We start from the raw sequence: 13,083 nt of genomic DNA on the forward strand, positions 1-13,083 counted from the left end.
CTTCAGAAAATGATAAAAAGACATTGAGGAGACTAGCAATGGGATTCTTCTTAAATGGTGATGTGCTTTATAAGAGAAACCATGACATGGTATTTCTCAGATGCGTTAATGCTATTGAGGCCAAGAAAATAGTGGAAGAAGTTCATGAAGGCTCATTCGGAACACACATGAATGGGCATGCAATGGCAAGAAAAATTTTAAGGTCTGGTTATTATTGGTTGACCATGGAATCTGATTGTTGTAGCCAGGTGAGGAAATGCCACAAATGTCAAACATACGCTGACAATATCCATGCACCACCAACACCCTTGAATGTTTTGGCTGCACCATGGCCATTTTCAATGTAGGGAATGGATGTGATTGGCCCAATTAAACCAAAGGCATCAAATGGGCATCATTTCATCCTCGTAGCTATTGACTACTTCACTAAATGGGTCGAAGCAGCTTCTTATGCCAGCGTGACAAGAAATGTGGTAGTTAGATTCATCAAAAGAGATTTAATTTGTCGATATGGTCTACCAAGCCACATCATTACGGATAATGGAACCAATTTGAACAATAAAATGATGAAAGAGTTGTGTGATAATTTCAAAATTCAACACCATAATTCTTTACCATATCGCCCTAAGATGAATGGGGCAGTAGAAGTAGCAAATAAAAATATCAATAAAATTGTTCAAAAAATGGTGGTAACTTACAAAGATTGGCATGATATGCTGGCTTTTGCCTTGCATGGCTATCGCACTTCTGTTCGTACCTCTACTGGGGCAACCCCATATTCTCTCGTGTATGGCATGGAGGCTGTGCTCCCAATTGAGGTAGAAATACCCTCCTTAAGGGTATTGGCCGATGTCAAACTTGAGGAAGCTGAATGGGTACAAATTCGTTATGATCAATTAAATCTCATTGAAGAAAAAAGGCTAAATGCCTTATGTCATGGTCAATTATATCAGAGAAGGGTGAAAAGAGCTTATGATAAGAAAGTTCATCCTCGAGAATTTCAAGAAGGAGATTTGGTGCTCAAGAAGATCCTACCAAACCAAAAAGATCACAGAGGGAAATGGACTCCAAATTATGAAGGACCTTATGTGGTGAAAAAGGCATTTTCAGGAGGAGCTTTAATCCTTACCAATATGGATGGAGAGGATTTATCGCTTCTTGTAAATTCTGATGCAGTCAAGAAATATTTTTCCTAAAAAGGAGATAAATAAAAAGAAAAGGCTCGCTAGGCTGAAAACCTTAACAGGCGGCCTAGGCAAAAGTTAGAGCGACCCGCTAGGCTGAAAACCTTAAAGGACGGTCTAGGCAAAAGTTAGGGTCAACAACAAAAAAAAAATAAAAATAGAAAAGGAATCTTAAAGAAAGATGGGTACAACCGTTGAAACTTGAACAAATTGAAGAGTCAATGTACCAAAGTATTGGAAAAGCTGCAAACCTTCAAACACGGGGAAGAGGTTCAACAAAGCATCTAACATCCTCAAAGTTCGTTTGATAGGATTATCAAAGATGAAGACATGAGAAGTTGGCGTTATCACCCAGAGAGCAAGAAAAAGAAACTTTTGGCTTGTTTGTATTTCCCTACTTTAGTATCTCTTGATCTTGCTACTTCCCTTTTTGTATCCATTAGACTTTCTGGTAACTGTAACCCTTTACTTGAAATGATAAAATCCCATATTCCCCATAATCATTGATTCTTTGAAGGTGTTTCGCTATATGATATGTTGAAAGTAAAACATGTAATAACATCAAAAAGTATTTCTATTACAATGAATGGACTTAAAGTTCACAAGAAATATGATTGGTCATTAACCGACCCTAATAAAGGCAATAACCCATTGATGAATGAGAACTTTGAACAACATAGTCATAAATACAAGAAGAAGAAAGGGGTTTCCTTGCATGTTGAACGGAAGTTGACTTTAACCCTCACCAGATCTTGGAGCGCTTGTCTTCTTAAGGGGTCAAAGGTTGGAAAAATGAATACAAAGTAATAATAATAAGATGTGCCTAACACTTCATAAAGTTCATTTCACATTACATATCATGCATGCATCTCACCATAAGTTTATATTTCCTTATATCATATAATCTTGGTGCGCCCAAGTTTAAAACATGTGCAATCCTTGTTTAGGTTTATTGATCCATTATTTTTATGTTTTGAGTCCCCACACTCATAACTTTCAATATTTTGGATCCCCGAGTCCACTATTTTTATATTTTGAGTCCCCGTGCTCATAGTTTTCAATATTTTGGATCCCCGAGTCCACTGTTTTTATATTTTGAGTCCCTGTGCTCATAACTTTCACTATTTTGGATCCCTGAGTCCACTATTTTTATATTTTGAGTCCCCGCGCTCATAGCTTTCAATATTTTGAGTTCCCGTGCTCATAGCTTTCAATATTTTGGATCCCCGAGTCCACTGTTTTTATATTTTGAGTCCACGCGCTCATAGCTTTCAATATTTTGGATCCCCGAGTCCACTATTTTTATATTTTGAGTCCCCGCGCTCATAGCTTTCAATATTTTGGATCCCCGAGTCCACTATTTTTATATTTTGAGTCCCCGTGCTCATAACTTTCACTATTTTGGATCCCCGAGTCCACTATTTTTATATTTTGAGTCCCCGCGCTCATAGCTTTCAATATTTTGGATCCCCGAGTCCATTGTTTTCATATTTTGAGTCCCCGCGCTCATAACTTTCGCTATTTTGGATCCCCGAGTCCACTATTTTGAGTCCCCGCGCTCATAGCTTTCAATATTTTGGATCCCCGAGTCCACTGTTTTCATATTTTGAGTCTCTATGCTCTTAGCTCTTAATATTTTACCCATCAAGTCCACTACTTTTAATTCAATTTTATTTATTTAACTTAGACCTTTTAATCCATTGCTTTAAAGTTTTTAGATTCTCGTATCTTCCCATTTATGTTTTCAATCTCCATGATTATCTTTTCTTTTAACTTAATTCAAAGTCTTTAAGTTTCATGCCACAGACAAAATTGGAATTAAGTCTTTACTTAAATTTTACTACAAAAAATGAAAATCATTGTTTTCATATTCTTTAGTAAAATTTAAGTAAAGAGGGGCATCTGTTAACTCCAAATTTTGTCTTCCTGTATAAATCAAAAAAGTCCAGTCCATAATATTACAAAATATAATACAGATTAAAAGCAAAAAACAAAATAAACAACAAAATAAACAACAAAACAAAATAGAAAAATAAGAAGAAAAAACATGTTGCTCGTATCTTCCATTATCCTCCGTGAACCCCAGCAACTGCTCCCCTCAACTACTCTGCTACAATTCTCACAGAGCTACCTTACCATTGCAAATAAATCACCATGCCCTGCAAAAATCTCCAAAATCGTCTCTTAACCAGATTCACAAGCCATATCCCTAAATTTAGGGATTTTGGCAGAGAAAGATTAATCAAATTAAAAAATTGTGTGCCTATAAATACCATAACACAAGATGAACAAAAGGAATGAAAAAATTAACAGAAACAGAACAGAGAAACTACGTTAGCTGGAATATAATCGGAAAGAAAAAACTCAAACAAGGAGCACAAGCAGGATCCTCAAAATTGTGGTATCATCTTCACCCACTATTTTTTTTTCTCTCCTGTACATATAGTAATACTGGTGTGCGCCTCGTTGTTTTTTTATTTGCTAGTAAAGACGAATAAAAAGAAAAATACTAACCTCAACGATTTGTTGTTCGTGCTGATTTCCAGCAACCATAGTGTGTTCTTCCATTTTTTTTCTTTTTTTCTTTTCCCTCTCGCTCACTCTGTCACCTCTTTTTCGTGCCCTGTGAGTCTATGGCCAAAACGCAAGGACCACCGTGAGCCACCGCCATCGGAAATGATTTTCGACGGCGGTGTTTGCTTCTTCTTCCTTCCCCAAACAAATCCCCACAAGAATCACTGTGGGTCACCTTCAAAAATGATTTCCAACGGTAACCCTCTTCGAGTTACTTTCTTTCACTGCTATTCTCCCTTTCCGCTTCACTTGTTAGGCCAGCCGCGGTGGTATCGTGCGTTGATCTTCTTCCGGTTAGCACCAGCGCATAGTCTGCAGAGAGAAATTGGAGAGCTTCTCTCATAACCCTAACATAAGGGTTTCTGCTGGTTTTCCCCAATTTTTGTTTCTGTTTCACGAATTTAGGGTTATTCTTTTTCTTCCTTTTTATTTTTTTTAATTATGTAAGCCAAGCCCATTTGATGTGTTATTCTTTAGATGGCCAGATTTTTTTTGTTTTGTTCTAAGTGCTTTCAACTCACGTATGGGCCTAGCCCATTTATTTATTTTTCTGAACAAAATAAGATTTTAGGAGTATAATATGTTGTAATTGAGGCTAATAATTATATAGAAAAATTAAGGCAATTGATTTATTTGATTGTTTAAAGTTATTATATGTTGGATTTTCACATAATAATAATAATAATGAGAATGATAAAAATTAGTAACTATTCTACAAAATATTGAGAATAATATCTTTTATGAATATTGAATATATATATATCTTTCAAAGAAAGGATTATTTGAATGTACATTCTCTTAATCTTAGGCCTAATAGATGCAAGTTGTAACAACTTGTTATCTTAAAAATTTTATCTAAATTTAACATATAATTAATAATTAGAATATTATAATTAAAAATATTGGAAGTCATTATTTAAATATTTTAGTAGCAAAATAGATAATTAGATGAGACATCTTTTTAATCTATGAGTTTAAGATACAAGTTGTGACAACTTGATATCTTTAAGTTTTTTTCTAAAATAATAAAAAAAATATCTAACCAAAATCTTTTTAATATGTACCACAATAATAACAATATTATTGATAACAAATGATATTTTTTTTAATAAAAAAATAATAATTAAATATTTGGCTTAGGTGTACACCTCTATCAATTTTTATATTTTGGGATGTATGAGCTGTGACAGTTCAAAAATCCTAACCTTTTTAAAAGAAAAATAATAAATAAAATTTAATTAAAAAATATCAACACACAAATATTTTCTACCAAAGAACTACGTGACTCTGATTCTTCATTATACATGGAGATACGTAGGAGCAGGAAATCACTCATGTCGAGCCAAAAAAATAAAAATAACAATATTATCTCATTTTTTAATAATAATATAAATAATTTTAGTACTCATTAAAATAAAAACATTTGTTAAACTATATATTTGATTATTATTGTTGATTCATATTAATGTAAGGTGAGATAAATATTTTAAAAAGTTATAATAAATTTGCTTAATTAATTAAAGGTAATCGTCTTAGGACGAACGTTGTGAGATGCTAATTTGCTTAATTAATTAAAGGTAATCGTCTTAAAAAATTTGGTTTTCGTAGACTATTTTCTATTTTATGTTTTTTTCCAATGTTTTTTCCGTAAAAAATAACATTGGTGGCAACTCCCTATTTTTTAATCTATTTTTCGCCGTCCCGTCGCGATCTCGGTTGCGACAGCCACCAGGCCCAAGAACATCACTATAAATATCATATTGATGGACAGGTATGATTATTAAATACAATAGTCTTTATTGCTCTATACCGAATACTCACTTAAGCGTCGGAGTTCCTTTGTAAGTACCCTCCCCCACCCCTTGGAGACAAGATTCGGGCAGCACTCGGGACATAGGAGATTAGTCAGCAAGAACGACAAGAGAAGTGTTTCCAACAAGAACAATTATTTTTTATGATAAATTATATATATATATATATATATATATATATATATATATCTGGTATCAAAGCCTGATGGGGAAGTAGGAATTTATGGCTAGATCTAAGTTTACTTTTAATATTAAAATCATGTTATAAGGCTATTGCGTTCTGGATCTATGAATTTTGGTTTACCTTTTATTGCTTTATTTAATTTCTGTTTTATAAATTTTGTGAACTTTTATTTGGATCTGAAGATGGTCCATGGTGTTTCTGGAATGGGGCGCGATGCAGTAAGGCCTATGGAAAGGCAGTAAGTCAAGGAGTTTATGCGCTGACCGTAGATCACCATGAATGATTATCAGATCTGAAAACCTTTGTAAAGATTTCTTTGAAATGGTTTATTGGCTAGAAAACTCTGGATCTTCTGGTTCAGAAGAGTGTCTCTTGAACACCCCCAGAGAGACTCGTTACTGGGTCACCAACAACGCCACGAACTAAAAAAAAAAAAAAAAAAAAAAAAAAAAAAAAAAAAATCAACTCATCAGTAACTTTATATGATGATTTTGTATTAAAATCAACTTAGGTCTAACTATAACTTTTTATGGAACCGTATGAGGGTGATGATACTGGATTTATTTTTATCATGAGTAGCTTCCTTCGTTCTCTCTCTCGCCGTCTTACTGTCAAAGCATCCTCCTCCTCTTCTTCATCTTCCAAAAATCTGCTCACTGAGCAAAACCAATCAATGGAGGAAATTCCTCCTAAAAACAATATCTTTGAAGAAGAAGTTTGTTTTGAAGATATTAATCAAGCAATCAACAACTGGGAAATCCCCAAAATCCCTCAGGATGAGCTTTACATCCCTGATGAAAACAAACATGTCCGCAGTTCTGATTATATTATCAAGACTGCTGAAAACAATATCCCTTTGGATCCTCAAGCTGGTGAAGAATTTCACCTTCTCTCAAAGCAATCTCTTACCGAACACTCTAGGAAGTACAAGTACCTCCATATAGGTTGTGTCCAGGTAGCTGTTAAACCCCTCGTCCGAGAAGGGCTTAACGCTTCAATCCTCATGTGTCTTAGAGATATTAGGCACAATGATTTCCATGATTCCCTTATAGGAACCGTAGAAACAAGTTTAGGACATGGTCCTGTTTACTTCAATTGTTTTCCAAACAAAACTGTGAGTCTCTTAGACAGAAACGTCTTAGATTCATTATTTTTAAATATCAGATTGCATGGGTTAAACATGAAAGAAGGTTCTATCCCTGCAGCACTCCTGTTTAGGATCCAATACAAGGTTATGAACACTTGCAACTCAAGGGTTCTCCTTAAAACAACCGATCGGGAAACCACTTTGTTTGTCACTGACATGGCAAAGGCCAACGTGGCTGTTCCCAAACTTATAAAATGGGATGAAGTTGAATTACCCACATCCTGGCAAATCGATAGAGCAACCCCAACCTTTCCCAGACAAGCCCCTGAATTCCAAGAGATTAGGCAATCTGAGGCTGGTAAGGTAGAGATCATTTTTGATCGGAGAAATTCTTTTTCCACTAGATCTGAAGCTACTAGATCTGAGTACAATAGTGCTAGAAGATCTTTTTCTGTAGCATCCCAATCTTTTAGGAATCCTAGGATCATCATTCCTGAAACCAACCTTCAGGGTTTAGACAATTCTTCGTCTATCCCTAGATCAATCTATAGTAGGGCTGAAGAAGAAACCACAACTGAAATCCATTCCCCTACTCAATCTAAAATGCAATATGGTCATCTATGAATAGTTACACCATAGATAAACCATCCCTTCATAAGGAATTTTACTCTGATGTTTGGACAACTCAGAGGAAGTGGTTCCTTAGTAATTTTAAGGGTGACCGTAGGTCAGATATCATAGATTTATTCTATACCTTCCTCAATAATGTCCAAACCCATGTTTGTTTCTTCGATTGGTTAAATGTTTACCTTCGAAGGAATAATATCCATCCACCTTGGGTTATTACCATCACAGAAGACCTTTCTGTCAATACACTTACTGTTTGGCACCGTAAGGACGGTAAATTGGTCAAATCTGACCTTCCGCCTAACAGTAGTTATTTTATCCCAAACTTAGAGGACAAATACCTAGCTTCGCCCTTTAAGTATAAATCTGATGAAACCATAGGTGCTCAGGATATTAAAGCCCTTATGGAACAAAACAACTACACCAACAAGTACCTCCAAGTTCTAGGAGAAAATCTTGTAAGAAAACCTTCATCCTCTGGGACTAAGGATGATGATTCGGTTATCAAACCTTTGTTCAAACCTTTTAGTCTTACTAGTCAGACTAAAAACAAATTTAGAGCCATCCATCTTAACTGGACTAAGTCTTTAGAAGAAACTAAAGAAGCCAAAAATAGCTCTATTATTATCCCTGATACCCCTAGTTCGTCTCAGGTCGGATCTGTCAAGACAGGACCCGTCACTAGGAGTACCTCCCAAAAAGACCAATCCCTTAGGATTAACAAGCTAGGAACCTCTTCTATAGGTTCTGATTCTGAAGTTACTAAACCCAGTAATAAGTCTGTTCTCCAGGTTAATCCTGTAATCACTAAGGCTGTGAACTGGAAGCAGCCATCCAAACTTTACTATAATCGGGCCACTGCCCCTGATCTCCTTCTTGAGGAAAAGAATGATCAAAGTTTTCGATCATTCAGTGCCACAAACATCTATGAATGGAATATAGATGGTTTAACCGAGTATAATATCCTCAGTACTCTCCAACATATGACAATGGTTTCTACAGCATATCAAACTGCTCTTGATAGTACTGATGATGCTATTGTTGAAATCCTGACGTCTGGTTTTTCTGGACAACTCAAAGGTTGGTGGGATAACTATGTTTCTGAAGAAGAAAAACATGAAATTCTCACTGCCGTCAAAACTGATGCCGAGGGTAACATCATTACCACAGTTAAGGGTGAATCTATCCCCGATGCTGTAAATACCTTTATCATGGCCATTATCAAACATTTTATCGGAGATCCCAATATTTGGAAGGACCGATCTGGTGAACTCCTGTCCAATCTTAAGTGTAGAACCTTAGGAGACTTTAGGTGGTATAAGGATACCTTCCTCACAAGAGTCTACACCCGGGATGATAGTAATCAACCATTCTGGAAAGAAAAATTCTTAGCTGGTCTCCCAAAATCTTTAGGAGATAAAGTTAGGGAGAAGATCAGATCCCAGTTTAATGGTGACATCCCTTACGGCCAGTTAAGTTATGGTAACCTCATAGCTTACGTCCAAAAGGTAGCCCTCAAAATCTGTCAAGATGACAAAATCCAGAAACAATTGGCCAAAGAGAAGGCCCAGAACCGCAAAGATTTGGGAAATTTTTGCCAGCAGTTTGGTCTTCCTTGTTCTAAGGATTCTGGTAAACCCACCAAACACAGAAAATCCTCTAGGCTCCAGTTGAGTAATTCTCACAAGCCTGGTAAAAGAACCCCTAGATTTAAGTCTAGACAAATCACTAACACAACCAGTAGGCCTCCTATGGTTAAACCCACCCCTCGGGGCTTCAATCCTACCACAAACCCTAGGGAAACTAGGACTTGTTTCAAATGTGGCCGTAAAGGTCACTTAGCAAAATTCTACAGAATCTCCTCTAAAGTTAGAGAACTCAATCTTGATTCTACCATCCAGGATCAGCTTAACAACTTTCTAATCAACTCCTCTGATAGTAGCAATGAAGATGTTGATACACCTATGTCCTCCTCCGAGGATATTCAAGCTGATGATGACCTTTCCTCCTCTAGTGACGAAAGCTCTGACTCTCCTCTCATCAATGTTATCCACAATGATGAGCAAAATCTTCTTCTTGATGTCTTAAAGTCCATTCAAGATCCTCATGAAAGAAATGAATATCTTGAAAAGCTCAAGACAATCCTCCATAAACCTAACAAGTCACAGCTTGATAATAGGTTTGTTAACAATAAGTTTGATCTTACTCAAACCCTCAAACGCCTTGAAAAATCTGCAGCTAAGCCAGTTACAATTCATGACCTACAGATTGAAATCAGTTCTCTTAAATCTGAGGTTCGTGACCTCAAAAAGAAGCAACAGTTACATGAGACTTTCATATCTCAAATAACTGAAGCTTTTTCCGATAACACGGTTCGGCATGACCATGACAATCCCAGTGATGATCATGAATCTGACCATGTCTCCACTGATGATGATACCCTCTTCAACGCTCTGATCAATCATTGTAGCATTCAAAAATTCTATATTGATGTTACTATCTCAGTCGAAGATTTTGTCTTAAAAACAATCGCTCTGTTTGACACTGGAGCTGATTCTAACTGTATTCTGGAAGGACTCATTCCAACCAAATACTTCCACAAAACCTCCGAGAAGCTTAGGACTGCTAGTGGTTCTCGACTAGAAATCCAGTATAAGCTCCCATCTGCAATCATTCAAAATGATAATCTCCAGGTTGAAACTCCATTTCTCCTGGTAAAAAATCTTAAGAATGATGTAATCCTTGGAACACCATTCATTAAATCCATTTTCCCTATTAAGATATCTGATGAAGGTATATCTACCCAATATCTAGGAAAAACAATCATGTTCAAATTTCTGAATAAACCCCTCTTTCGTAACATCAATCAGGTTGATAGAAAGCTTAATCAAATCAATTTCCTTAAGGAGGAAATCTCTTTCAAACATATCGAAAGTCAGCTTTCTCAATCCCATATCAAACAAAAGATTATGAGTCTTCATGATCGATTTCAATGTCATGTTTGTTCCGATCTTCCTAATGCTTTTTGGGATAGAAAGAAACATATGGTCAGCCTTCCTTATGAAAAGGATTTTACTGATAGGCAAATCCCAACCAAAGCTAGGCCAATCCAGATGAGTCATGAACTTGTCATCCACTGTCAAAAGGAGATCAACGATCTTATTTCCAAAGGTTTAATCCGGAAGAGCAAGAGTCCCTGGTCTTGTGCAGCCTTTTATGTCAATAAGGCTTCTGAAATCGAGCGTGGTGCTCCTAGGTTGGTCATCAACTATAAACCACTTAATCAAGCCCTTCAATGGATTAGATATCCAATTCCAAACAAGAAAGATCTTCTTTCCCGATTACATTCGGCAAAGATCTTTTCTAAATTCGACATGAAATCTGGATTTTGGCAAATCCAAATCAATCCTAGTGATCGCTACAAGACAGCCTTCACTGTCCCGTTTGGGCAATACGAATGGAACGTGATGCCCTTTGGTCTTAAGAATGCTCCTTCGGAGTTCCAAAATATCATGAATGATATTTTCAATCCATACTCAAATTTCTGCATTGTCTATATTGATGATGTTCTTATCTTCTCCTCATCCATTGATCAACACTTCAAACATCTTGAAATATTTTTCAAGGTAATTAAACGAAATGGCCTTGCTGTTTCTAAAACCAAAATCTGTCTTTTTCAGACAAAGATCAAGTTTCTTGGTCATGAAATCTTTCAGGGAACTATCCGGCCAATATGTAGAGTCATAGAGTTTGCTGATAAGTTTCCCAATCAGATTCTTGAGAAGACACAACTTCAAAGATTTCTTGGTTGTTTAAACTATGTTTCTGATTTCTTTCCTCAACTCAGTAACATAATTAAACCTCTTCATGAAAGGCTCAAGAAATCTCCCCCTCCATGGACTACTGTCCATACCAATGTGGTCAGACAGATCAAACAGCAGGTTAAAGTTTTACCCTGTCTATACCTACCCAACCCCAATCTCCCAAAGATTGTCGAAACTGATGCCTCTGATATTGGTTATGGAGGTGTTCTCAAACAAGCCATGCATGATTCTGAAAATTGCATTGCTTTCACATCAAAACATTGGAACAAGGCCCAACAAAATTATTCTACTGTTAAAAAAGAAGTTTTGGCCATTGTACTATGTATTTCAAAATTTCAATCTGATTTGTTGAATCAAAATTTTTTAGTCCGTGTTGATTGTAAATCAGCCAAAGATATTTTGCAAAAAGATGTTAAAAATTTAGCATCAAAACAAATCTTTGCCCGCTGGCAAGCAATTTTAAGTGTTTTTGATTTTGACATTGAATATATCAAAGGCACCTCAAACACTTTACCTGACTATCTTACCCGTGAATTTCTACAGGGAAAGACAGAATGCAATGACGCCTAAATTAAGGCCGCGATCATCCTCTTCTAGGGGAAGGGGAAAGGGAATCGTTCTGGGCAAACCAAATCGCCCAGCAAAATCAGCATCCTCAATTGAGGATGACAAATCAATCAAGGTTTCCTCAGAAACCTCAGACAAAGGGTCATTAACCCAAGCTGGGTCATCTCAGCAAAACAAACCAATCGCTGGGTCATCTACTTAGCAAACCAAAGCAGGGTCATCTACCCATCAAACCAAGCCATCGGACTATGCCATGGCACTTCCAACCCTTCTAGCCCTTCAGGATTGTGGGTTAACCAACCTCCCTTCCAAATCCTGGAAACAAATTTTTTCAGAAGAACCTAATGACCTCTTTTGGGATCAAAACCTGAAATCAATTATTTCAGAAATTTCCAAATCAAAGGTAACTTTACATCCAAAAGAATTGGTCGAGCAGCCTCAACCAATTACCCAAAAACAACCTCCCAAGGCCTGGAAACAGATTCTTGCAGAAGAACCTGACCCATATCTGAAATCAATTATTTCAAAAATTTCCAAATCAGAAGACTTGGTTGAGCAGCCTCAGCCAGTTGCCCAAAAACAACCATCTTCCTATCTACCAAAAGAAGGAAGGTTTTATCCTACAATCCAAATGGAACCCGAATTTTGGGATCCAAATCCAAACAAGATTTGCGAAAAAATCTTTCCACCAGGTTTTCTTTTCAAACCCCTTAGTCTTATCAAGACAAGGAGATTTTACGAATTCATACTGGTGGATTCTAAATCTGTTTCAATTAAACACAATTTTGACAAAAATGATAACCAGCTTATCACGCACTCAACAATTCAAATCCTCAAAATTTTGACTTTCAAAGATTTTGACAATAAACCCAATCAAGTCAGAAAATTTTCTCAGCCATTTGACCCAATTGGGTACAATTACTGGGATTATCTTAATGCCTGGACAAATGTTTTTTGGTTTCAAAACAAACACCACAGGCACTCCTGGCTTATTTATTTTAAACAAAATATTCGGTATTTCTTTCCACAATGGTTCGCCGAGTGGTGGGAGTATTTTGGACCTATCCTGAGTATCCTTCCCCCAGACATCAAAGAAGGATATAATCAGTTCAAATCAAGGTTTGAAGAGGGGACCAGCCAGTTCCATACATCTCTTCATTTCTTCTCAAAGTTCTATTTAGCTTGGATCTTTGCCTGGCAACACCAGTTCAAGAAGACCTCCAAG

The 13,083-nt window shown here is 36.5% G+C and overlaps 1 protein-coding gene and 1 long non-coding RNA gene across 2 annotated transcripts; one reads left to right on the top strand and one right to left on the bottom strand.

Moving 5' to 3' along the window:
• Positions 1–38: 38 nt before the first annotated feature.
• On the top strand, positions 39–1,196 carry LOC145954719 (uncharacterized). The gene is made up of 3 exons (XM_083069410.1): positions 39–248; positions 348–473; positions 630–1,196. The coding sequence occupies exons 1-3, from the start codon at positions 39–41 to the stop codon at positions 1,194–1,196; spliced, it is 903 nt and encodes a 300-aa protein (XP_082925536.1).
• Positions 1,197–3,089: 1,893 nt separating this feature from the next.
• LOC109791960 (uncharacterized) lies at positions 3,090–4,408 on the bottom strand. Its single transcript, XR_014431314.1, has 2 exons — positions 3,699–4,408; positions 3,090–3,343 (listed from the first exon to the last, which is right to left on the bottom strand). It is a non-coding gene; the product is annotated as an uncharacterized LOC109791960 (long non-coding RNA).
• Positions 4,409–13,083: the final 8,675 nt, after the last annotated feature.

Source organism: Cajanus cajan, chromosome 2, assembly GCF_000230855.2.
Source record: "Cajanus cajan strain Asha chromosome 2, NIPB_CcT2T_4, whole genome shotgun sequence".
In the NCBI taxonomy this organism is placed as follows: Eukaryota; Viridiplantae; Streptophyta; class Magnoliopsida; order Fabales; family Fabaceae; genus Cajanus; species Cajanus cajan.